The sequence below is a fragment of the Lepidochelys kempii genome, chromosome 25, assembly GCF_965140285.1.
Source record: "Lepidochelys kempii isolate rLepKem1 chromosome 25, rLepKem1.hap1, whole genome shotgun sequence".
NCBI lineage: Eukaryota > Metazoa > Chordata > Testudines > Cheloniidae > Lepidochelys > Lepidochelys kempii.
Window position 1 is genome coordinate 17,622,177 of NC_136404.1, and position 25,673 is coordinate 17,647,849.

The 25,673-nt window shown below is 55.0% G+C and overlaps 2 protein-coding genes across 4 annotated transcripts; both read left to right on the forward strand.

Annotated features, from left to right (window-relative positions):
- CERS1 (ceramide synthase 1) lies at positions 1–16,076 on the forward strand. 3 transcript variants are annotated; one of them, XM_073323816.1, is made up of 7 exons: positions 1–282; positions 10,113–10,272; positions 10,759–10,939; positions 11,339–11,500; positions 12,332–12,479; positions 13,522–13,667; positions 14,671–16,076. In XM_073323816.1, the coding sequence occupies exons 1-7, from the start codon at positions 61–63 to the stop codon at positions 14,711–14,713; spliced, it is 1,062 nt and encodes a 353-aa protein (XP_073179917.1). In that variant the 5' UTR covers positions 1–60; the 3' UTR covers positions 14,714–16,076. The 3 variants fall into 3 exon arrangements, with proteins under 3 accessions (XP_073179917.1, XP_073179918.1, XP_073179920.1); XM_073323817.2 differs by lacking the exon at positions 1–282 and adding an exon at positions 308–852; XM_073323819.2 differs by lacking the exon at positions 1–282 and adding an exon at positions 922–2,051.
- A 102-nt stretch (positions 16,077–16,178) lies between these two features.
- On the forward strand, positions 16,179–25,635 carry GDF1 (growth differentiation factor 1). The gene is made up of 2 exons (XM_073323820.2): positions 16,179–18,462; positions 20,491–25,635. Exons 1-2 carry the CDS (start codon positions 17,979–17,981, stop codon positions 21,324–21,326), a joined length of 1,320 nt encoding a protein of 439 aa, XP_073179921.1. The 5' UTR covers positions 16,179–17,978; the 3' UTR covers positions 21,327–25,635.
- The last annotated feature ends 38 nt before the right edge of the window (positions 25,636–25,673 follow it).

Sequence of the window (25,673 nt, forward strand, 5' to 3'; positions counted from 1 at the left end):
TCGCCGCTGCCGGAGCCATGGGCCGGGGGCGATCGCGCCGCCTGTGACCCGGGGGCCGGGATGCCGCGGCCCGAGCCCATGCCCGGCTACGGGCAGCTGCTGCAGCGCGGCTACCAGAGCCTGGCGGGGGCGGTGCGGAGCTGCACGGACTGCGGCTGGGAGCTCTCCCGGCGGACCTGGGCCGAGAACGCGTCCCTCGCCTGGAGCGAGACCCTGCTGTGCCTGCTCTGTGCCATCGGCTGGACCTGGCTGCGCAGGGCCGCCTCCGGCTGCCTCTTTCGGGTCAGTCCCCGCCCGGCGGGCTGCGCTGCACGGGGAGGGGGCGAGGGGCTGCGCGTTGTATCTTGCTACTCACCCCCCCGCCGGGGGAAGTAATGAGATTTACGTCTTGCAAAGGGAGGGAGTGGGGGCCGGGCGGGCTGCGGGGCCTGCCTGTCACTAACCTGTCTGCTAAATGCCCCCCCCCCCCCCGGTGGCCCAAGGCTTAGTAGCCGCAATACGGGCTGACCTAGTTCAAGGGCTGGGCTGCTGGTCAGGCTCGAACTGGGTGATCAAGTGGCCGCCCAGGAAGGGAGAGGACGGGGACCGCCCCCCTGTGCAGAAGGGTCGCTCTGTTTGTGCTTATTGCACTGAAGAAATGTCATGAGATGGAAGCTGCCCCGTCTCCCCAAGGTGTGGGCCCTAGCCCAGGCGAACAGCCCCTGGCTGCCGGGTGTGTGTCAGAGGCTTTTGCTGGGCCAGGGGCGTTGACCCCACCCTTGCTGAGACTCTCAAGGCAAAAGAGATGGAAGATGCTGCGTCCTGGGTCAGGTGACAAGCCGGAGCCGTCAGAGGCACAAACCGGCACTGATGGTGAGGAGACAGTTTCCAGGGGCTGGGGGGCGTTGTCAGGGGGGGTCCTACCTGGAGACGTCTCCGCCGCGCTCTGCTTCAGCGTGGCTTGGCTCCCCCTGGGGAACTTGCTGTCTCCAGAGGCGATTTGCTGTGGGGTCAGGCAGGCTGCAGGGAGCAGCACTGTATTAATAACCATGGTCCATCCTCAGCCCAGTAACTGCTCTGGGCTCCTGTCCCCCCACCTCGCCATCGCACAGGGAGGCCTTCCTGACCGAGCCATTCGCTCGTGTCCTTGCTTGCTCTGTATTGAGTCACAGAGTGAAGCTCACCCTGGTGCCAAGACCTAGCACAAGGCCCAAAGTGCTCAAAATAAGGGTGAGGTAGGACTTCAGTAGCCTTGTGCTGCCTTTTTGTCCCTCTTCTCCCTGCTGCCCCGTTTGCCCGGAGCTAGGGTTGCCAGGTTTGGTTGGACGTATCCCTGGAGGTTTCATCACACCACATAAGCTTTAATGGAAGATTCGTCTTTAATTCCTGGGGGCTCCAGGACAATCCTGGCGGGTTGGCAACGGTACACGCAGCACCTGGCTATCTCTGGATACCACAGTGGCTAGGGGACTGGCTGGGAGACAGGACTCCTGGAGTTTAATCCCAACATGGTCACACAGTGTGATCTTGAGCAAGTCACTGAGCAACTGTCATTGTGCCTCAGTTTCCCCTCTGTAAACTGAGTGCCCCCTCCCCTTTGTAAAGTGCTTCCGGATCTGAGGGTGAAAAGTGCAGTAGGAGTGCTGTGCATTGTTGCTTAGCTGGTGCTCCATGGGTAATTGGCAGCTCGTGCTGACGATGGGGTGCCATCCCTTGGTCCCGCTTGTTGTCACCGAAGCATGAGAAGGGATGAGCAGAGAGCCAGTTCTCGTGGCTACCTCGGGATTGTGCTGCTTTGCCTTGAAATACTGCCACAGAGTTTGATGTGAGGCTGAGATGGGAAACGGAGCCGTGGGAGGGTCAGTTTCCCATCTGTGGGCAGGAGGGGGAGGAAACGGCTTTATAAAAACATCCAAAGCCTGTGTGTGGTTCACGTGCTGGAGATTTAAGGGGGAAATTGGAGGGGCTGGCTCTTCCCGAAGAGCGTTGCCATTTTTAACGAGAGTTGGGCTGCATCTTGTGGCATCTATCTGAGCTGGAGGCTGTTCAGAGGAGGGGTCGTTCAACAGTAGGTGAGTTGAGGCTTTCTCCTCCTTCGTCACTCTCAGGACTCTTCCATCTGCTGCTTGCCTTTGGGAGTAAACTCCTTCCATGCAGTCACTCCCCAGTGTAGAACCCAAGTGCAGTTGTTCCTCTTTGCCGGTTGTGTTTGTCTCTGGCAATTAATCCTTTAACGTTCTCTCAGAGACTGAAAGGCTCATCCCTGTGAAATCAATTAATTCTTTGTGTCCCAAGAATGCCGCCTTACTGAGCATTAATCATTATATGTCATAGATCTCGGCACTTGGCCTGTAACTGCTATGCACCTAAAGAGGAAGTCACTTTCTTAGCAGGAGGACTTGAAGATTGTGGCTTAAAATGCATCTTCATTTAGCTCTGGCTGTGACAGATAGCTCTGAAAAAAGCTGCTTAAAGAAACACACCTCTTCCTGTTACATGCATCACCTGGAGCACCCATTGTTTTCACTGGGCGTTTAGAGTGTGCAAGGAGTGCAGAATCTAGGTTCCCAATGTCTTTAGAGGGCTCTGGTAACATAGCATTTATTTGTAGGCCATGCCCTTGCTCCGTAATATATCAGAGAGATTGACTGGAAGAGAGGTAAAGTGGGTGGAAGGGGGAGGGACAGCGAGTGGGCTGTGGAGGATGGGGACTAGCATGGACTTTAGCTGTTGCAATTGTCAGATTTGTATCTGTATTGTCCATGTGGATTTTCCAAAGTGATCCTTGAAATGAAGATAATTATTTTGCCCGTTGCCCTCTTGGTATCCAAACTGCAATATCCAACTAGGAAGGTGGGATCGTTTCTGTCCAGGAAAGAGGTGAACTCAGTCAGCTGAGCTCTGGGAACCAGCACATGTCAAACCAATCTAACATCCTTCTTTGACAGGGTGTCAAACCTGGGGCTAGGGAAGAAGCAGTAGATGTGATCTATCTCAACTTTAGTACGGCTTTTGATACCATCTCACACGACCTTCTCATAAGCAAACTAGGAAAACATAGCCTAGACAAACTTCTTGTAGGTGCATGCACAACTGGTTGGAAAACTGTACTCAGAGAGTAGCTATCCATGGCTCACAGTCAAACTGGAAGGGCATATCAAGTGGGGTCCCCTAGGGATCTGTCCTGGGTCTGGTTCTGTCCATAAATGATTTGGATAACGGCACAGAGAGCACACTGATAAGTTTGTGGATGAAAGCAAGCTGTGAAGGGTTGCAAGGACTGGATTAGAATTAAAAATGATCTGGACAACTGGAGAAATGGGCTGAAATAGAGTGAAATTCAATAAGAACAAATGGAAGGTACTACACTTAGGAAGGAACAATCAGTTTCACAAATACAAACTGGGAAATAACTGTCTAAGGTGGAGTACTGCCGAAAAGGATCTGGGAGTTATAGTGGATCACAAGCTAAATATGAGTCAACAATGTAATATTGTTGCAAAAAAGCAAACATCGTTCTGAGATGTATTACCAGAAATGTTGAAGGCAAGACACAAGAAGTAATTCTTCTGTTCTACTCAGCACTGATAAGGCCTCAGTGGGAGTATTGTGTCCAGTTCCGGACACCAAGCTTCAGGAAAAATGTGAACAAATTAGAGAAAGTCCAGAGAGCAACAAAAATGATTAAAGGGCTAGAAAGATTGAAAAAATTGGGTTTGTTCAGTCTGGAGAAGGGAAGGTTGAGGGGCGACAGAACAGTCTGCAAGTATGTAAAAAGTTAAGAGGAGGGTGATAAATTGTCCTCGATAACCTCTGAGGACAGGACAAGAAGCAATGGCCTTAAATTGCAGCAAGAAAGGTTTAGGTTGGACATTAGGAGACACTTCCTGTCAGGGTGGTTAAACACTGGAACAAATGAGCTCGGGAGGTTGTGGAATCTCCATCATTAAACAACACCTGTCAGGGATGGTCTAGATAACACTTAGTTCTGCCTCAGTGTTGGACTGGACTAGAGGACCTCTCGAGAGCCCTTCTAGCCTGACATTCCTATGAGCGATCAGTTCGGGCGGGGTCCAGGGGACAGTTTTCTCGACCTGCGGGGCGCCCATGAGAAAGCGGGAGAGGAAATGTTTCTTGTCTGGTGTGGCGTTTCTGTAGCCTTCTGCTTCTTCTCTAGGAAATGGAAGGAATCTTCATCCTCCGTTAGTGTCAGTGGCAGGGCCTGGCTGCTGAGTGTCTCCTGGATGTGTCTGACCACAAGCAGGTCTAGTGAGATGACCAGGCCAGGCCAGGCCTAGGCCTCCTCTCTGTCCACTCTCTCTCCACCCCATACAGTCTCTTTGGTGGCCCTCACTCAGCTGGTCTGTGGAAGGCTGCTGTCCTGGTGGGGAGCAAGCCCTCCTGAGGGAGCAGCTGCTGCCAAAGGCCTGTAGGAGCTGGAGGAGTTGAGCAAAGCATCAGCCTATGCCGCACTAAGTGACATTAATTTAATAGCCCAACGGGAAGCCAGGGCTGTGCCCGTCATGCGGTTCTCTGTACCCAGCATAGGGCAAGGGTGTCCTGCCTTGATGAGGGCACTTGACACGGTGCCTGGTAGCCCATCAGGCCTGTACTAGATGCTCCTCTTGCAAGCAGGCCCAGGGGCTGTGCACGGATGTAAAGGAGGGCAGAACAGGGCTACTGTTGGCTTTGTGGCCAGTCGTGCATCGGGGGCTGGTACTAGGGTGCAATAGAAAGAAGGAGCCCTCGAGTGGTCCTTTTATTATTTTTTTTTTTTAATTAAAAAAGAACCCCACTGGTGAAGGTGGAAAACTAGCTGCTGTGAGCTAAAATCCAGGGAACATCCTGTGAGAGAACTGACCCAGGCTAAAAGCAGGCAGTATTTGGGGCACATTACCAGAGAAGGAGCGTGAGAAATCCCGGTCTGGAGAGAAAGCTTGAAGATGGGATTGAGAGACTCTCGTATTCTGGTGCTAAAACCAGAGCAGATCCTAGATAGACCCGTGGAAAGGGTGGACCCGCAAGCTCTCCTTCTGTTCCCGCTCTCTTTCAGGGGGCATGGAGCTGCTGTCTCTCAGATGAGATATAAAACCTAGGTTCCAACCACTTAGGGCTCTTAAAGGCCCCGTGGTATTTTCCACAAGAATTAGAAGTATTGACCCCTGGGTCCTGGCCAACATGAATACCTGACCCTGCCTCGCCCATTGCACCTTGTGAAGTTTGTCAGATATTCTCCTCCGAAACTGCTGTCTGGCATTTCTGTGCAGCTGCTACACGCCTTCCACCTCGTGGCCCAGATGCGGCTGGTTGATCCCCGGGTGGTTCTAAATTTGCAGAGCGCTACAACGTGCATTGCAGTGAAAGGTGCAAACAGAAAAAAGGCTTCCATGCAACTTACACAATGTGGCTTGCGAGCCTGAAAGCCTCCCTTGGTGCCGTGAATGGATGGTGGCCACCTAGGCTGGGATGCAGCATTCGCTTCTTCAGGCTCCCCGCTCTGCTGGCTTTTCTAGTGAAGTGCTTTGTGCCTCAAAGAGCCAGATTCTCCCCAGGCCCCAAAACATTCACGGGAGTGAGTTCTCAGTCCTGCTTTCCTCCTGAGGTTGCAAGGCCACTCACAGCAAACCAGCAGGCCAACCCTCCAGCAGTAGTTGCCTTGGGAGCCATGAGCAGCCTGGAGTGCTTCCTTCCTGCAGTGCCCATGAGTGTGAACTGCTCCTCGGCCCTCTCGGGGTGAAGAGAGCAGCTCTCCTGTGCCCGGACAGTGGTGCCCTCTCGCTCGTGTGCCGTAGCCGCCATGCGCAGGCCTGTGAAGCCACGAGGAGAAAGCCACAATGGGCCGTTTCTTGTGGAAGAGAATGAAGCCATTTTCCTTGGGTTCCAGGGCGGGGGCTGGGTTTCACGTGCTGTGTCAGCGTTCAGGCAGGAGCTGAGCCGTGCTGCTTGGGAGGCTAATCAGCCCCCACAGGGTGCAGGAGGGAGCTGTGCCTGGCCTCCCGAGGGTGCCCGCTCCAAAAGCTGTTCTCTTCTGTGTGCAGACGCGTGAGCGAAGGGGAAATGGCTTTTAATGATTTGTGGGAACTGTCATGATATTTCTCACTGTGTTTTCGAAAGCCTTCACAGTACTCCAAGGAGGCAGGTGAATGGTATCTCTGTTTTCCAAGTGGGGAAACTGAGGCACAGAGCAGCTCAGTGACTTGCCTAAGTCCATAGATAGTGTTGGTGTCAAGAGCAGGATGAGACCGTTGGGGGGCCTCAGGCCTGTGCTCAGACCACACCCCTCCCTAGATTGTTTAGCGAACGCCTTAGCGGGGCAGCTGGTTCAACGGGTATTATCTTCAGGTTTTGGGGACCCATTTCTCTGGGTAAAAGGGGGGTGCAGTCGTGTTTCATTTTCCTTCCGCTGACCCTGTGAGACCTGCACCAGATGCGTAGCGAGGAAACCACTCCAGTGTGCCCCAGAATTCCAATCGTCGTCCTGTGGCATGTTCCCCACAATCCTAGAAGAGAGTATCCTGGGGACCAGTGGAGCTTGGGGGATGCCCAGGCAGGGGCGTTGTAGCTTGGGATTAAGGGGCAGCAGCAGGGCATGGGGGAGGCCCAGGCCTGTAAGCAATAAGGGTGCTGTGGTAGGGCTGTGTGTGGGAGCCAAAGCCCTGGCCGCCAATGGAAACCTGTTACTCTGGTATCTTCTACCGTGGGGAAAGCAAAATCCATTGAAAGCTGCCAGTTCCCAGGACCTGAGGGCACTGGGTGCCAGGCACTCCCTTTCATTCCTCTGGAGACCTCTTTGGGCTCAGGAAAGACACAGCACAGCTGGGACTTGACTAGTCTCTGGGCTCGGTAGTATGATTCTCCTTCATTAGCAAGCCTCGATTCATAACGCATCGTTGAACATTGGTCGCAGGGCTGGGGGGACTCGGGGGCTGCCTCTTTCTAAGTTTCTTCCATGGCAGATTTGAAAGGACCCTGTCAAATCCCATCCCTCTAGCACTGGAGATGATTACGAGAGAGAGAGGGATATTTTTAATTTCCTTTTCACCCTGGAAGTTTCTGAGGCCTCAGTGAAGTCTTGATCCATTTCATGTTTCTGTTTGTTTTCACTTTCTGGTTCCCAGGGTTGGAGTATGGAGTAAGATGTGTTCCTGGAGCCGGCACTGGGGGGAATGCTGCAGAAGACCGTTTATATCCCCCCGCCCCACCCCTATTTTCAGTTTGGGGATGTGGGGGAGCAGTGAGGAGGTTCCCAAGCCAAAATCTTGCATCCAGCTTTACAGCACTGGCCCTTTAAATGCAGCCACATTACATCACTCACCAGAACCTGGGGCTCTTTCAGCCAGAGCCCGCAATGCATTGTTCCTGCTGCAGCACCCGTTGCTCAGCAACACGGGCATCGCTCTGTCATTGCTATGGCAACAGCAGCGGGCTGATGGCAGAGAGGGTGCCCCCCACCCCCGCATGCGCCCCACCCCAGAATGAAGAGAAGAAATTGGTGACTGCCTGGCGTGGCAGTGGGAGCCAGACTCCTGCTTCATCATTCGTGGGCTGGTTGGCTGCGTGCAGGACCTGCTGATGCACATCGGGGTGGGTGGCCTCAGCATGCCCGTCTAGGCTGTGGGCAGCCAGATCCGGGGCTGCCCCAGCGACCAGCATCCCCTGGTGTATTATTCAGAGGCAGTAATTTTACCCCTCCTTCTCCTGGCCTCCTCCAGCCCTTCTGCGTAGGGTCTGGACTCTGTGCAGCTCTCCGTGTTCTGCTGTGTCCCACCCTCATTCTGCTACGCATCTCACCCCAAAGCCAGCTGCTGCCTGCGATTTCACAGAGGGCTCTGTCTAGAGACAGCATGGGCAGGTCTCGGTCTGGGGTGCTCAGTTCAGGGTCAGAGTTCGCCATGCAAAAAAGCGTGGGAGTCTTCACTGGAAACAGAAGGGAGAGGAACAGCGTCTGTAGGGGGCTTGCCCCTGCTCTGGAGGTTGGATTTCCTCCTTGGCTGTAGGTGGCGATTCCACCGTACCCTCCCTGATGTGGCGACAGCCTCTTCCTTCTGAGATCCCAGAGCCAATTCTCTCTCTGCCTACTTCCCCGGCTCCATAGTGTCTGAACGCCTCAGCCTTTGATGGGTTTGTCTGCAGCCCCCCTGGGAGGTAGGACAGTGCCACTGTCCAGTTGTACCAATAGGGGAAACAGAGGCAAAGAGAGACAAGGGAGGCAGCCCAAGGGAGGCAGCCCAAGTCTCCTGCACCTCTGCCATGATGATCAGTGGGCCAGCCAAAGGAAGGAACTAGGCTCTCAGGTTCTCTGCCCAGTCCCTGCTCCATTAGCACATGGGGCCTGCTCGCGAGCTGAGCTGTCTCCAAATGGGGCTTATTTGAGCTCCCTTCTGGATTGCATTTTATGGAGCCACAAATAATTCCTGGCTTCCAGGGGTTGGGACTCCCTGCCAGTGCATTCTTCACCCTCCCTTAGTGCAGCCCCTCCCCCTGCTGCAGTGTGGTGCTTTGAGTGGGGCAGCCCTGCCCTGCATGCAGGATCTGGGGGTGGGCAGGGGCTGATGGAGGCACAGACGGAATGGCTGGGGGCGGGGGGGGGGGAGCTGCGGGATCTTGCCAGTTTCAGGCCATTCTCTGGACTTGGGTGTTGTAAAGCTGGTGCTTCCACCCCGGGAGCAACTGGTGCTGTGAACTCGTCAGCCTTCCGCGTTTGGAAGGGAGCCTTTTGCATGCATCTCTCTCCCCTGTCATGCGCAGAGAGGGGCAAGCGGCTGGGCCAGCCACCTCCACTGAACAGCTGGGGTCTTAATATAACCAAGGAGCCAAGCCACCAGCTCTGGAAATTGCTGCTCCGGGGAAGGGTATGGTTACTTGGCAGGCATTTTATTTCCCTCGGGAGCTCATCCGGTGTTTCTCCGTGGCACGCTCTGCTCAGCATGGGCCTTGGTGCATTATCCATTTGTCGGGGAGTAACCGAGCCAGACGCCTACTAGCTGTCCGCTCCCCCAGCACGCACTACCCCAGACACGCCCTTGCTCCCACTTCTCACAGGAGTGATGGTGTCTGCGACTCCAGGATCTTCCGTTTGGCCCAAGCCCCTATCAGATGTGAAGGTTCTTTTGCACACGCTGGCAGCCCATTCACAGGGCACTCAGGTCACCTTACAGCCTCACCCCCTGGGTTTCTTAGTGCAGACAGGACTCTGGATTTATTAATTTTGAATTCCCTCCCTGGTTGCAGAAGGCTGACTGGGGCCAGCCCTGCTCCTCAGGGAGTGACCCTGATGGGCATATGGAGGCTGCGTGCCTTTGGCTTTTGCTTTCTCCACTGCACAGCTCCTGCTGTGGCCAAGTCTGAGCCGGATGGAAACCTGAGCTTTCTTTTCTCCCGCTCTAGCTGCCTGCCGGGGCTCCCTTCCCACCCTCCCTCACCCTCCTGGAGCAGTGGAAGGAGCCTGAAAAGTTTGGGCAGGTTAAGTCAGGTTCTGGTCCCTGTTTTCACTCCTTTCTGGTGGAGAGCAGGGGGCTGGAAAGATTCTTTACGAATGTTCTTCCCGTCTGTTTGTTGCCAGAGAAGTTCCAGGACCATGAAGTCTGGTTTTTCCTGGTGTGGTGGAGAGTCCTGTCAGTGTCCCACCGTCACTGAGGCTACAGGGGGCATGGATATTGCACAAAGACGTCCTTTCGCCCACATGTTCATTAGGCATCTGAGTTAACGAAACCACAGTATTTGGGGCAGTCAAGCGGAAACTCCCGTCTCCATCCCGTGGTTGTGTCCCTCTCCTGTGAGCTGTGTCACTGGTTCCCACAGTGCACGGGGGGAATCCCAAACTCCTGAGCTCAGCGACACCGGGCATCTCAGGCTCTGTCCTGTGGCTTGTGTTTGGGGGGCATGAAGCTGAGCCAAGGAGCTGGCCTCAAGGACTTTTTGCTGAGTTATAAACATGGCACCCCAGCCCCTGGACCTGAGTAGCCCCCTTGTGCCCTGGGTGTGGGGACCTCTGGAGCCAGGTCTGTGTGTGCAGAGGACTGGGGGGAGCTGCAGTGAATCTCCCAGAGCTGCATCCTTGCTATGCGGCACAGTCCGGGGGTGCTGCTCTCCTCCTCCCTGAGCCCTGCATCTTGTCCCCTCTCTCCCGGCAGCCGTTCGGGGAGTGGTGTAACCTGCAGCCAAAAGACGCTGCCAAGATGCCCGAGAGCGCCTGGAAGCTGCTGTTCTACACGTTGTCCTGGTCATACAGCGCCTACCTGCTCTTCTTCACTGAGTACCCCTTCTTCCACGACCCGCCCTCCGCCTTTTATGGTACATAAGCGCCACGGAGAAGAAGCTCGGATGCTAATGCCCAGAAGGCAGGGATGGTGCCCCTGGCCTCTCTTTGCCAGAAGCTGGGAATGGGCGACAGGGGATGGGTCACTGGATGATTCTCTGGTCTGTTCATTCCCTCTGGGGCACCTGGCCCTGGCCACTGTCGGAAGACAGGACACCGGGCTAGACGGACCTTTGGTCTGACCCAGGCTGGCCGTTCTTATGTTCTTAACGGATCAGCATCTCCAATGGTCAAACAAAGGAGCCGATGTCGAGGGCAAATCCGTAGATTAAGCTCCCCAAATCACTTTCCTTGTGATGCCAATGACTTGTGAGCTCAGGAACTGTCCATGAGCGTGCACTGGCCTAGCCCGTGGGACCCTGCTCCCCTGGGCAGTGCTCCAGCGCTCTGAGCATGCTGGACTGGCTGTGGGGGCAGGTGTCCGTGCAGGGCTCACGCAGGGATCTCCGTGCTGCTCCTAGGTTGGGAGAAGGGTATGGATGTACCCACCGACATTGGCATCGCCTACTTGCTGCAGGGCAGCTTCTACGGACACTCCATCTATGCCACTGTGTACATGGACGCCTGGCGCAGGGACTCCATAGTCATGCTCATCCACCACGTGGTGACACTGATGCTCATCGTCTTCTCCTACACGTTCAGGTGAGCACCCCCCGGCCCCGTCCGGCCGCATCCCACTGCCCTCTGCCCACAGCGCGCTCGCATCTGTGCTGGGCAGCCGCTGGGCAGCCACCGGGCAATGCAACAGCCACTCCGCACCCAGCTACGGCTCACCCTGCCTCTGGGCTCCCTGAGAGGGACTCGGAGCTTGTCCCTTGCTCTGAGCTGCCCCGCAGTGCTCCAGTTGGCCCCAGTGCAACCCCCCAGCTCTAATATGGTCCACCCGGTGCCAGGCCATCCAGCACTGTCGGTCTGCATTTCCTGGAGCCTGCAGCTCCGATACACTCTGGCCCTGGCATAGGCGCACCGCCGACCCCTGACCTGATGTGCACGGCCCGACTCACAAACACACAACGCGCGCTCGGTCCCTTCTCCCGGCAGGTTCCACAACGTGGGGATTCTCGTGCTCTTCCTGCACGACATCAGCGACGTGCAGCTGGAGTTCACCAAGCTCAACGTCTACTTCAAGCACCGGGGTGGGATCTATCACCGGCTCAACGACGTCATCTCCGACCTCGGCTGCCTCACCTTCAGCATCAGCTGGTGAGCTCCTGCCCCTGCCCCGCTCCAGCCCCCATCCCCGCCCCTCCCTGGTGCCACCTTGTCATTCCCAGTGGCCCGGGTGTTTAGGTTCGCGTGGGGGACGTGGCCATGCTGTGAGCTGGCTGGGCTGGGGGGCCCCTCCTGCGGCCGTGGAGATGATGGTGATCTCACACACAGAACATGGCCACACCAGGGCAGGCGGAAGGAGGAGCTGGCTCCAGGCCCCTTCACAATCCAGCTCTGGCAGCGAGAGTGGCTCAGTGTCAAGGAGGGGAAGGGAGGGAGACGGGGTCCTGCTCCCATCACAGCCCCTCTTGGGCCAAGGCAGGGACAGGGGGACAGCCAGCCAGCAGGAAAACCTTGGTTGGAAGCCAGGGACCAGCGGCTGGTTCAAGTGCTTCATCCCAGTACTTGCCTCTTTTCTCCCTCTGTCCCCTGGCACTGCCATGCGGGGGGCAGGAGGGCAGGGACACACTGTCCGGACATAGACCCGAGGTGTGTGGAGGGGCAGACGTGCCATTGATGGGCTTGTAGCAGCAGCTTGCGGACCTTCCCCTCTGTCCCAGGACAGTCTCTTTACTGCGTCACCCCACTTAGCAGCCACCCTCAGGGTCTGAAACGCGCCTGCCGGCCACAGGTGGAAAGCCCCTCAGTGACTTCGTGAAAATCCAGCCCTCCTGCCAGGAGACAGCCAGATATGGGGCAAGGGGCTAGATCATGTTGCCTGGAAGTGTGTGTGGGGGGGGATGCTCATCCCTGGGCCCCTCTCTGGGGGGCTCCCCTCAATGCCACTCAACCCCACCCCCCCGCCCTCTGTGTCTGTCCTGGCAGGTTCTGGTTCCGCCTCTACTGGTTCCCCCTCAAAGTCCTCTACGCCACCTGCCACTCCAGCCTGCAGTCTGTGCCCAACATCCCCTTCTACTTCTTCTTCAACGCCCTGCTCTTCGCCCTCACCCTCATGAACGTCTATTGGTTCCTGGTGAGTAGGGGCGGCTCAGGGCCCCCACACAGCCCCTGCTGCTGGGGGGCCGAGCTGGAGCCCCTGGGGGCACGTGTGGTTGGGGGGGAAGGGGAGGGATGGAAGCACAAGGTAATGCAACCCCCTCCCCCCCCAGCCTCCTCCCTGCTGGAATTCCCACCGCCTGGAGGGAGCATGAGCACTAACAGCCGCCGCGGGGCGTTTCCTGGGGCTCCGGACCCTGATGGGAAGAGCTGGAGATGGACGGGGGAGAGAGAGGCTGTCAGTGCGGGGAAGGGGGAGTGAGAGCCGGGGCAGGGACTGCTGTCTCCCAAAGGGGTCCCATCAGCCAGGCTTCCCCAGAGCCAGCAAGGCAGAGCTGGGGCTGGCGTGGGGGGAATCAGGACTAAGGCCTGGGCAGGAGGCTGTGCTTCTCCGTCCGGTCCTTACTGCATGGCTGCTGCCTGCTTCCCTCCAGCCTCCCTGTGGGCCGAGGGTCCCACAGCTCCTCCCAGCCGTTGGGGAACTGGGGACGGGGCTGGGGCAAATCTTGGAGTCTTGTGCTGGGCAAATCGATTTGGGGGTGGGGCTGCAGCTGGGGCATGATGGGTAATTTGTACTCAGAGCACTCTTCAACCCAGCTCAATTGGTTTGGAGCTGTGCCCCCCTCCCCCCCGCACACCTATTATCTTGTGCATGTGGGTGTGTGTGGGGGCCGTGTCCATTGATCCTGGCCCCAGTCTCAGCGGTGGATCTCCAGCATGGGGGTGGGAGGCGGTGTCTTTCTGGGCTCCCTTCATCTGCTGCTGGAATCTCCCGCTATGTCCCCCAGGATCCCACTCCCTCTGCTCCCCCCTCCAGGCACCGGGCTCCCAGCCTGGCATGCTCATTCCAGGAGCCCACTAGCCCAGGGAGTCGCTGCTTTCAGACCAGCCTCCGGGGACAAGCGGGGCAGCCCCCAGGGCAGAAGTTAGCTCCAGTTAGTGGGTGAGTGTGTTGGGTGGGAGGGCTGAGTAGGGACCGTAGCCAGTGGGGTCATTGCCTGGTTCCTGTCCCTCCCCAGTACATCGTCCTGTTCGTGGCCAAGGTGCTGACAGGGCAGATGCAGGAGGTGAACGACGTGCGTGAGTACGACCTGGAGGAGAGCGAGAAAACCACAGGGCCCCGGAAAGTGGGCGAACTCCAGCTGCCCAAATCCTGGAAAGAAGGGTGAGCAGGGGGCAGGCCCAGCGCCCCCCAGTGGGGAGAGGGGGCAGGGACACAGCAGCGAAGGAGGCTGGGAATGCTGCGGGTGGGTGAGGGAAATGTTCACTATGGATAAACCCCCATCGGGTCCCGGAGTCCTGGGAACAACGGGGCCTGTAAGACAAGACACTTCTCCACGTGCTGGGGGTCAGTGATGGGGCTGCAGGGGGGTGAGTCTGTGCCAGGTGAGAGCACAGGGGCTGGATCCCTGGCTACAGGCCATAAACTGGTTGCTGGTGGGGTCAGGAAGGAATCATCTGTCTGCCTGTCTGTCTATCTGGCCATCTCTCTGTCCCTTCCCATACACCTCTATCCATCCCTCCCTCCCACCAGTCGCTCATGCCTGGCCCCGCTGCATTGTAGCGGGGTTCCCCTTGCACCTGGCGTTGGTGGAATGGGCTGAGGGTCTTGTCCAGCCTGGTAGGAGGTGGCATGCCAGACATGATGGGCTGATGTGCTGGCCCCCCACCTCATTCATAGATTCATAGATTCATAGATATTTAGGTCAGAAGGGACCATTATGATCATCTAGTCTGACCTCCTGCACAATGCAGGCCACAGAATTTCACCCACCACTCCTAAAAAAGACCTCACACCTATCTCTGTGCTATTGAAGTCCTCAAATTGTAGTTTGAAGACCTCAAGGAGCAGAGAATCCTCCAGCAAGTGACCCGTGCCCCATGCTACAGAGGAAGGCGAAAAACCTCCAGGGCCTTCCAATCTGCCCTGGAGGAAAATTCCTTCCCGACCTCAAATATGGCGATCAGCTAAACCCAATCATTCCTTGGGTCACGCTCAAACCTGCGGCGTGCTCCCATCACATAGGATCGAGGCTGGGTCTACGTGGAACGGAGGGACATGTGGGTCTGAGCTGCGGGGTGACCCCAGGGAGGGGGTAAGTGATGGCCAGGAGGAGGGGCTGGTCCAAATATGGGGGCGTCATTTTCTGCGGTGGTCTCTTTCGCAGGAAACACCTGAAGAACGGGCTGATAAAGGACAAACGGTTATAAGGGAACCGCTGTTGACTGGGCAGCCTCTGGGGACTGACCCGGGGCCCTCCACAAACCCAGTGAAGGAGAGAGCCCTGTGGAGAAGGCATGCAAGACCCCAACCCCCCTCAACCTCTGCCTGGAGCTGGGGAGCAGCTGGCAGCTGACGGAAACAGTCCACTCCTCTCGGCTCGGCTCTGGCCAGGCTCCAGTTGATCCTGACGTGGTTTCTGGAGCCAGTTTGCACTGGGCACCCTGCAGGCTGTTGGACGGGTCGGCTGAGATGGGGGGTGGTTTTCCTAGTAAGGTCCAGGTCAGATATGGAACTTGCTTTCGGTTACCTGGGATCTCCCGTGCCACCCCCACCCCTTCGCCATCCTCCCTCTCTGTGATTTTCCCAGACCTGGCAAGTTGTGGGATCCCAGGCAGCTCTTGTCTCTGGAGCACTGACTGAGGCTGTGGAGCGGGTGAGGGGCTCGAAGCAGGGAGGCAAACGCCTGTGCCCCTTCGGCACCAGTGTCCCAACTGTTTGTAGCTTGCAAACAGGGAATGGCGACATACCGTTAGGGAGACGTGTTGTGCTGCTTTGAGCCCTGCTGTAAGTGCATCCGGGGGTTACTCCACAGAGCAACCCAAGCCCCTGCCTGGAACCCACCCGTGCCAGAGCCTGGAGGATTCTCCCAGGAGGTGCAGCGGGCAGCAGCCTCCTGAGGCTGATCAGACAGGCCTGCTGTCCAGCCCGCTACTCCTTTAACCCCTTAGGAGGCCAGTGCCTGGGATCAGAGAGATAAGGGACAGCTGCTCCCTCTAGGGTCTCCTGCCTTGATGAATCCTCTGGCCTGAGAAACCTTCTCTGGCTAAAACAAAGGACTCACTGAAGCCCTGAGTGATGCGGTTTTCCAGGCCGTGCCAGTTCTGAGCTTTGCATCCTGCAGGCTGGGCTGCGCTGCGTGCGTTTCCGCTCAGTGGGAAAGAAACCCTGTGGAATTTTGCACACATCCCTCCCCCTGGATCTGGACTCATCCCATCACAATACTACGGCAGTGTCGGCCCTGTGCCCGCTGCCTGCTCCTCTCTGAGGGACCTAACTCCAAGCCAGGGGGACAATAGGACACTGAAGGGAATTGCAGCTGGCCTGCCAAGGGTTAATCCAAACTGGCAGGGGGTGAGGGGCTGCTTGTTTTTCCTGTCCCTTGCTTAGATGCAAACCCCAGATATTATGCTGCATAAGCCACAAAGAGACTCCCTGGAAAGCATCTGAGACTGGGAGGTAACATAAAAACATGACCCAGGTTGTTAGAAATCCCCCAGTTCTGGCTGGGTCTGCCAGTCTCCCCCCAGCCAGCCGAACTAGACAGGACAGGAAATTAAACATCCCACCCACTGTGTGCTTCTGTTCCCTGACTTTCAGACTAGGTTTTGCATGGGGTTCAATGGGGAAACAAATACTGTAGGGCCTGATCCTGCTCTCATTCCTTGTGGTGTAAATCAGGAGAGACATCAGGGGACTGCAGATGGTGTCTAACCAGCAGGAGTGTTAAATTTGGTAACTTGTAGTTCAAGCAGGGCCTGTGCTTTAAAAGCAGCTGGCTGCTCTAGGGCCCGTTAGCAGCTGCAGCTGTGCGAGCAGGCAGGTTCAGCGAGGAGAGGCAGGGTTGAATACTGACGCGTGGCTGACCCAAATGCTGGGGCAGGCCTGGGCGTCGTGCGGCCGTTGCTGCAGGGTTCTCTGGCAGGTTTCCTAGGGATCAGTGTCCTGCTCTGGACAGATGAGTTGAAGAGTCAGGACAGAGCCAGCTGCAGCAGGACCACTTGTGTGCTGGTTAACTGGCCCGACTCTCTTGGGGATTGAAGGGCCAGTCCACACTGGCCCTGCACCGTGCATCGGCAGTTACACCTGTGCAAGAGTGGCTGCTGGGTCAGAACCGTCCCCTTGCCACCAGCATGCCCACTTTGCACAGGGGTGATCGCGGGACCAGGCAGGGCAGGGCCAGGATGGGGCGTTGAGTCTGCAGCCAGCTTAACTGTTTAGTCTGGTTAAACAATAGACCCACTGATGCAGATGCGGCCAAAGCTCAGCCCAGGAACTGCAGCCCCCAGCTTGCAACGCTCTATTCCTGAGGGGCCAGGCCTGGGCTCGGTGGGATGCAGCAAGCGATGGGCTGCTCCCTGCATTGTAGCTGGAAATGGCAGCTGGATGGCTTATTTTCCTTTTATAATTTAATTCCCGCACTCCACTGATTAGCTCCAGTCACAGGGTGCTCCAGGGCCTGGCCAGGGCAGGGCTGGCACGGGATGAGCAGGCTTTGTTGTAGATACCGGGTATGTCTTTCGCTCTGCAGGGAACCAGTTGACAAGGTTGGTGTGGAAGTTAACAGCCCATCAGGTTGGATGGCAGGGCTGGGGGAGCGACAGACAGTCAGGAGGTGCCATTGGTGGGGGATGGGGATGTGGGACCCTGATCACTGCAGAATTGTGGATCTCAAGGGAGGAAACTTCACACATGGCCGTCTCCTTCCCCAAGGCACCAAGCCGACACCCAGACAGGCTGGGTGCCTTACAAGTGTGGCAGGAGAATGGCCTCATTCCTGTCTCCAGGGAGGGTTTGATGGTGGGCAATGCAGGGAGGAGATGGGGTGGGGGGCTTTGTGTGCTGATGCCCAGGAAAGGCCAGTCTGGAAGCCCCCAGTGCAGGCTACGTGGGACAGCGCAACCCGCCTGCCCTGGTTTAGTGGTGATGCCAGAGCACAGCTCTGGCCTAGCTAGGGTCTGGCCATTGCCCCTGTGAGCACCTGGCCAGCTGGCTCCTATGCAGCCCCCTCCCACTCTCCGTCCGCCTGCCACATGCAGCGGCCACGGTCCCCCCATCTCTCTCCTGCTCTGGGCTGCTGTCTTCTCAGTGGGGTGCACTGGAAAGGCCCGGGGATGCTCGGTGAGCTACAGCCAGCATAAGGCCTCGAGGTGGCTTCACGCTGCAGCCGGAGATGCAAAAACCCTCCATCGCCCCCCCCCCCCCACGCCCTCCCCCAGCCATGGGGCAGCTGAGCCAGCACCAGGGCAGCCCTGTCCTGCACTCAGCTGCTTTCCCTGGGGGTGACTGTGTGGGGGTGGCCCGGGCAGGGCTAGGTCAGTTCTGCCCGCTCAAGGGCAGCACATCCCGTGCATGGCCCAGCCGGGCAGGGGTGAAGCCAAGGGCAGGTGGTGACAGGCAGCCCCCCCCCCAAGTTTAGCAGAAGACGGAGACTGTGCAAGGCAAAGCCACCGCCCCTCGGGCTCCAGAGGGTTAATGGGCTCCCTGGCCTGGGGGCTTGTTCTCACTCCCCTGCCCAATCCAGGGATGCCTCGCTGTAACCGAGCCCTCGCCAGATCAAAGGCTCCAGTCGCGCAATCAACACCCCCCTCTTGCCTGGTGGCTGCAGACGCCCTCGGGAGAGCCGGGCTCCGGCACTGCGCTTTGTCTGCCCGGCTCGGCTCGGCTCGGCCCGGCCCAGCCATGGGGCCGGCCCCTGCCAAGGCCCGGTTTGCAGCTGGCCTCCTCTGGGCGCTGCTGGGCGCGGCGCTGGGGAGCCGGCTGGAGCTCCCGCTTTTGAAATCCCTGGGCCTGAGCGCCAAGCCGACCCCCAGGGCCCCGGCCCCGGTGCCCGCCGTGCTGTGGCGGATCTTCCAGCGGCGAGCGCTGCCCTCCCCCGGGGACACGGCGCCCGGCCGCGCCTGCAGGGTGGAGGAATTTAATGTCCCGGGGAACATCATCCGTGTCTTCGCTGACCAAGGTACAGAGCCTCCGGGATGCTGGTTTGGGGGCCAGCCCGTCTGGGGTTTCTTCCTCACCCCCGGCTGCGGGCGCCTTGCCCCGTCGGGGAGCCTTTGCGCCAGGCCGAGTGGCGTTCGCTGGCGAGAGGCAGTGGGGGCCAGTGGTCGGAGCAAAAGATTGGGCCCTGGGACTCCTGGGGTCGAGTATCAGCGCTGCGCCTGACTCGCTCTGCAAGCTCAGGCAGGTCGCTGCTCTGTGCCTCAGTTTCCCCAGCCCTAACGTGGCAAATAATCTCTCCAGAGTGAGAGGAGTAGGAACGTTTGTGAGACACGTTGGGATCCTGCAGGACAGTGCTAGGGCGACCAGATAGCAAGTGTGAAAAATCGGGACGGGGGTAGGGGGTAATAGGCCTCTATAAGAAAAAGCCCCAAATATCGGGACTGTCCCTATAAAATCAGGACATCTGGTCACCCCGAGCTGTGGCTGAGTTGTACCTCCACCCTTGCCCGCTTCCTCTCACATCCTGGGAGGGACTTTTTCTATGACTGGCGCTTATCTAAAGAAACCACCAGGACAGAAGACGCTGGGGATGTGATTTCAGTGCCCTGTAGTGCACGTCCCCGGAGCACTGTCCTGGCCCTGTCTGATACCCACCCTTCAGTTCTGTAATACTCCTAAACGGAAGGGCCCTTATTTCCCATAAGCATCAGGCCTGCACAGATTTTAAAGGAACTGGGGACAGTGGGGCTGGAGTTACGGTTCCTTAGCTGGGTGCGATTAATGCAGCTGCTGCGTCTCCAGTGGCTTCACTCAGGTTTGCATTCTTGTCTTCCAGTTAGGGCAGAGAATGCAGCAACGATTGAGCGCCCAGCGCGCTGGGGCCTGGCACAGCACCAAGGCCTGACTGGGTCTCTCTTTGAGCCTGTGGCACTGGCTGCAGGCCTGGCTCCCACCCCATCATTTGATCCTTGTACCTTAGCTGGACTTGCAGCATCTCCTGCTGTTTGAGCCCGGGGCCTCTCCGGGCCCTTCCCCGTTGTTTGCTAGACCTTAGGCTGAGGCCCCACTAAACTCGCTTCTTTAGTGATCTGTTGTTTCCAGGTGAAATCAGGGTCTGAGTCCAAAGGGCCCAGCAGACCGGTCCTGTTCTAGCAGTTCTTGGTACAGCAGCACCAAAATGAGCAGGACCTTCTGCACTCCGTGCTGTGAAGGAGGCAGGTGTTATCCTTCTCTTACAGATGGGGAAGCTGGTCTAGTCACTCTCCTAGGATCAAACAGCGAGCGGCAGAGAACCCACGAGTGCTGACTCCCAGTTCTATTCTTCAGCCACAAATTCAAACTACTCAGCCCCAAAGCTTAGGCAGACCTTTGCCTCTGGTGCTGGCTCTGGCTTGTTACTCTTGTGCAGTCTGCCACTTTCTCTTAGCCAAGCAGCTTTCACCCAGCAGCAGGGACTCGTGGATAATTATTGCCATGGGGAACCTCTGCTGTGGTGAAGCTTCCAGATGATGCCAGGGTAGTGGGAGCCTCGCGCCCCAGCAGTGACTGGCTGAGGGGGCAGCTGTATCTTTAAAATATATGTCCTGAACCAGGGCCCAGTGTGTGAGCGAACTCTCTGGGTTGCCTGTATCCTCTGGGGGGCAGAGAAGCACGCCCCTCAGCTCCCCACCCGCAGCATGGAGTGGGATCGCATCCTCCTTCCTCGCACTGATCAGAGGGTGGGAGTGAATCTGTCAGACTCGTTCTGCTCCTCAGGAGAGCCCTGACTTTGCACTGGGAGAGTCGCAGAGCAGAGCTGAGTGTGGACACGGACAGCGTGCGGCATCCAGGCGCAGGCTGAGCCAGGAGTGTAGTTGATGGTCAAGGCAGGTATTGGGGAAGTGAAGTTTGCCCACTTCTCATCTGGGGAATGAGGAGTTCAGGTCAGGTCAGGTTTATCCACTTCCTTTTTGGCTGCTTTGCTACTGCTCTGAATCTCAGTGTGTGTGTGGGGAGGCCCCTCCTGCTCAAAGAACGAATGCCACCTCCTCTGTTTTCCTTCCCTCAGGCCACTTCATTCACAGTGGGGAGCCCAAGACTTTCCTGTGTCTGGAGAAACGTCTGTACTTTAATTTCTCTGTGTTGGAGGAGGGGGAGCAACTGACAATGGCTCAGCTGGAGATCAACTTCAGCCACAACTCCTATCACACTTCCAGCGGCAGGCAGGTCTTTGAGCTGCGGCTGTACCAAGCCCTGCAGATGTCTCTGCGGGGAATGCCCTCCCACATGTACAGCCACAAGCTGCTGGGGGCGCAATCCTTCGCGCAGCTGCACAAGTCCCTCCTCTTCAGCCTGACCGAAGTGGCAAAGGGCTGGAGAACCCCCAGCAAGAACCTGGGCTTGATCCTGGAGATCTCGGTGGGCAGCGGGGACAGCGCCTTGGCCTTGCCGCCCCGAAGGCTGCAGAACCTCTGTGCCAGCATCGACTCCTTCCTTGCCACCTCGCTGTTGGTGGTGTCCCTCAATCAGAAGCAGTGCCAGGCCTCCAGGAAGAGGCGAAGCTCCTATTATACCCCGGTCACTCCAAGCAACCTCTGCAAGCCAAGGCGGCTCTACATCAGCTTCAGTGACGTGGGCTGGGAGAACTGGATCATCGCGCCGCAGGGATACATGGCCAACTATTGCCTCGGGGAGTGCCCCTTCCCGCTGACGGCAGAACTCAACAGCACCAACCACGCCATCCTCCAAACCATGGTGCACTCCCTTGACCCAGAAGGAACCCCCCAGCCCTGCTGTGTCCCAGTGAGGCTGTCCCCCATCTCCATCCTGTATTATGACAACCATGATAACGTGGTGCTGAGACACTATGAGGACATGGTGGTTGATGAGTGTGGCTGCAGATAATGGAGCTGCTGATCGAGATGTGAATAGGAAATCAAATGGGTCTCAGAGAACGGTCAACGGCTGGAGTAACTGGGATTTTTGGTTGGTGTAATAGGTCAAAACGTATTAAATCTCCTTCATGTGGGTGGGTAGGGACCCTCCCTTCCATCCCTTGGTGCAGTTAATGGCGGAACTACCCCTTTGATGCATAGTGGCAAAATGCAACCTCAAAGGGGAAGCTCTTGACTTCTGGCATCAAGAGGATAATGCAGTTTGGGATTCTAATGTAAGGCTGATTGGCTGGAGGCATCAGGCTTCCAAACTCCCACCTGCTGGTGGTTTCATCCACCTGGAGCCTTGCTGGGAACCTGGTGAAATCTAATGGTGATAGTCTGAGCCTCCCCACCTCCCTCCTCATGCTGCCCCAGTGCTGAGCAGAGGATGGTGGCACCAGCTTGTTAGTCCCTGCACTCCTCTCCCTGTGCCGCCTTCCTCGGTTCTGACCTGGAGGCACTGGTGTATGGCTGGAGCTGGTGCCCATGACATTGAAGAATGAGATCTGCTGGCTCTTCAGTGCCCCATAGGCCCCGCACCCTTAGCTTGCCCACGCTGGTAGGAACAGCAGCACCGTCCACCATTGCTCTAAGGAGCAGCTCAGCTGGAGCCTCAGCTTCTTGAGCTAACTGGCGTGAGTTTAGCATGGATTTATTTTTCCAGAACAGGAAGACAATTTGGCTAAATTCTGCCTTCTTTCCAGTGAGTGAAGAAACGACCAGGCCTTTCTCCTCTACTGGGCTGCACTGCAACTAAAACATCACCTCTGCCTGGAGCCTGCTAACGCATTGCTCTTGAAAGGGCATTACTAGTACCAGCTATTAGATGCCAGGGCAGAGAAGGACAGTGGGGCCTGGGGAAGTGAAGTGACATGTTCTCAAAGTGAGAGAATTCTCACTGGAACATCCTAGCAATGTAAAACACACCTTTTTGTGGTGAAGACGTAGCCTAAGAGGTCAGGCTCTGGCTTTTGAATAATGCAAGAAGCCTGGCTTGGAAAATTTGGCCTAAATTTGTTTTTTAAGGAGCCATCAATTTTTGGTGTCCAACTTGATGGAGGGGTGCTGACTTATTGCAGGAAAAAAAATCCCAGTGGCCAAACTATTTCAAAACAAATTTAAAGAATCAATGAATTGTCTTTAAAGTATTACGTGTTACCTACTGAGCGTGAATCTAGTCGATAGCTGGGAATCAGGCAGATAGCTGCAGAAAGCAGTAGAAAGATGAATAGACAAGGTCTCCTTTTAAAAAAATGTTTTCACCTTGATTGTCAGAGTTCTCTCAGTAATAGGGACAGAAAACTATTCCCTGCCTCCTAATAATTATCTTAAGCTATGTTGCACTAGATAAGCAGCCAATACCTAAACAACATCCTAGTAAATAAATATGGGGGGGGGGGTGTAGAGCAGTGGCTTGCGCAATTATGTAATGCACTAGCCTGGCACCCATGGAGCAGTGAGGACTTGGCTCAGTGAAAGTAGCTTAAGAGTCATTTTAGCATGATTCCAGCTGACTCCATAAGGGTTTAACGCTATTTGTAGCAGGACCTGTGGCTACTTAAGTTCTTTACTTATTGCACTGTTGAAACAGATTGTGCGTGTTAAGGCATCAGTGGTATGTCCAATAGACCTCTTGGACTAGCAATGGCATTGTGAAAGGCAGGTCAAGTTTGCTATATTCAAGTCAGTTGCGTGAGGAACCTCTCTCTCTCCAACACCCTATGAATGAATTGCTGAAGCTGCCTGTCCTTCAGCTGAGAGGTAGGAGATGAAAAACAGGAAAAGGGATGACTTCTTAGTACAGAATTTCACAGGGATCCTTCAGAGCTGCAATGCTCAGCCTGAAGTCCAGAGGAGCTGGGGCAGTTGAAGTTTTAGTAGGTCTCCACTTACACTACCATGAGCCAGCACTGTTCTGAAAGTAAATCAATCAGTTTATTAGCTAGGGCTAAGGGATAGGTGGCTGAGGGATGGCCTGTTTTCTTCGAAGTGGAATTCATGTTAAAAGAAGATTGGGAATGTTTGAAGTCTTAAAGTAGCCATGCTTGAAGCCTGGGCAAAGTTGCCAGCTTATTCCAGTCTTTAAAGTCATCAACCACAGCTGCTCAACTGAAGCCATCATGTGACTTGAGTAATCCCTACCAGTGCAACTTTCCTTCCCTTCCAGCTGAAAACTTCTGAAATCTCCCCCTTGCACTGAAGTGTTCCTCTGTGACTGAATTTTAGACAAGTTACCATAGCAGGAACCGCCCACCCTCCACCCCACCTTCCAAAGGCACCAAGCACTGAACCTCCCCCTCTCCTGGTGTAGCTAAAAGAACATAGCAGTTGCTAGCTACCGCTACTTTACAAGTCACAGGGCCCTACGCTTTAGATCTGTGCACAGTGGCAACCTCTGTGTGTGGATGTCAAACTGGAGCTCAAAGTAAAGTTTTGCCTTTCAGTGACAAATACAGGACAATTATTTTAATCGCAGTGTTTTTTTGGGGGAAGATAAGCAGCAGCAAGGAATCTGAATTAGACTTGGAACTGTTTTTTAAATGTCAGTCAGATTGAAACTAGTGGAGACTTGTTTTTTTTGTATCTACCTTGTAATGTGTCTTGATAGAAAGGTTTCACTAAGTATTAACAGGAAAGACCTTTGTCCCTATGGGGAAATGAAAAGGTTTATCCACTTATTTTAATTAATTTGCAAAGACAATGTCCTTTCCCTACCCTACACAATGAATGTGTTGTGCTAATGGATATACCCAAATCTTTGTTGAACAGGAGCAAGTAAGGCTGAGTACTTTAAGGCTACCACAGTTCCAAACAGGTGACCTACTATTATGCACTAACATTTTCAGGTACCCTCTGCACCGCAGTTTAGGAAGATAACTGATTCACAGACATAGGCTACTGTGGTGTTCTAAGACATTTTACCCCCTATTATTCTGTACAGTGAAAAAGAACTGCATCAAAATCTAGCATCTAATTCCTTTATTAAATGTTTGATGCTAGTCAGATTAGTGACTGGTTTATAAGAACTACCAATTACTCAAATTTATAAAATATTTAAGATGTGGCTAGCCAACTTGAGTTTAAGAAATCTGTCAATTTCTTCTGAAAAAAACCTAGAAAGTAACAGTGACAGGCTCAAAAATCTGATCTGTTAGTGTTTTTCTTTTTAAATACTTACCCTCACCTCTTAATGTGGAGTTAATTCCTGGAATTAAACAAACTTGAATTTCTAAGAAAGAAAAGGAATTTTAGCTTTTGTTATACTGAGTGTTTTGAAAAATTAGTCTACAGCAAATTAAGGAACTCAAAGCTCAGTTCATTTAGGCCACACTTGTGAGGGAGGTTTTTGCTTTCCATCTAAATCTTCACTTGCATTTACCAAAGCACAAAGAGATGGATTAATGGGCTCTGTCCTATCCACCGTGCAGTCCAAACAATTAGAGGATTCTCACGCTAGCAGGGAAAGACAGCTATAACCATGTGCAATACTTTGTGGACCAGAGTGGACACATGAAATAACTACTTCAGTGATCACAGCCCCTGTGAAGATGCCAGTGCACTAACATGAAATATGCTCATAACATCAGCAGCCTGCTAAACTAAGCTGAGCTTGTGCTTCAGTCAGAAAGCAGTGTGAAAAAGTTTACTGTATTTGTACCTTAAATAGTGCTACTTTCAAATGCTTGACTGCTGTACCAAATGCAGTTGGTGGTGTCAAGACTGGGTTTATCAATCTAAACTATTAAGTCAGCATGTGTGAGCTGAACTTTTTATTAAAAGGACTTATTCAGTCACTATGTTGTCTCAGATTTACCACCAGAGCCATGATCAGAGCAAATCTGAGTTTTGATGAGTGACAGCTGCCCACTAAACATGCAACTTGAAAGGGGGTCAGATGAAAGCCTTAAAAGGGTCTTGCCGTTACTTCCAATGGGTTTTATGCAAGGAAGTATTCCCAGCCTGGAAGAAGTAAGCTCTAGCCATCAGTATTAAAAAAAATCAAGCTCCTCTAACAGCCTTTCATAAAAAGGGGAACTGATTACTGCCATATAACCTATGTAACATCAATGCATGGGCACAGAATGCCTCAGTGGGTTTCTAAACATTCCTATGGCATGCACATCTGGACAAGACCCAAAGGAGGGGGTACAGGTGGGGTACTTACCTTTAACCAACTTTTCACAGTTCATTTGCTTATCCATGTATGCTATAAACACACCACACTTTTGTACTAGTATGTGTTAAAATGTAATAAACTTGAAGTTTATACCATCAAACACTGGGCCAAATAGTCACAAATATTGTTTTTAAAAGG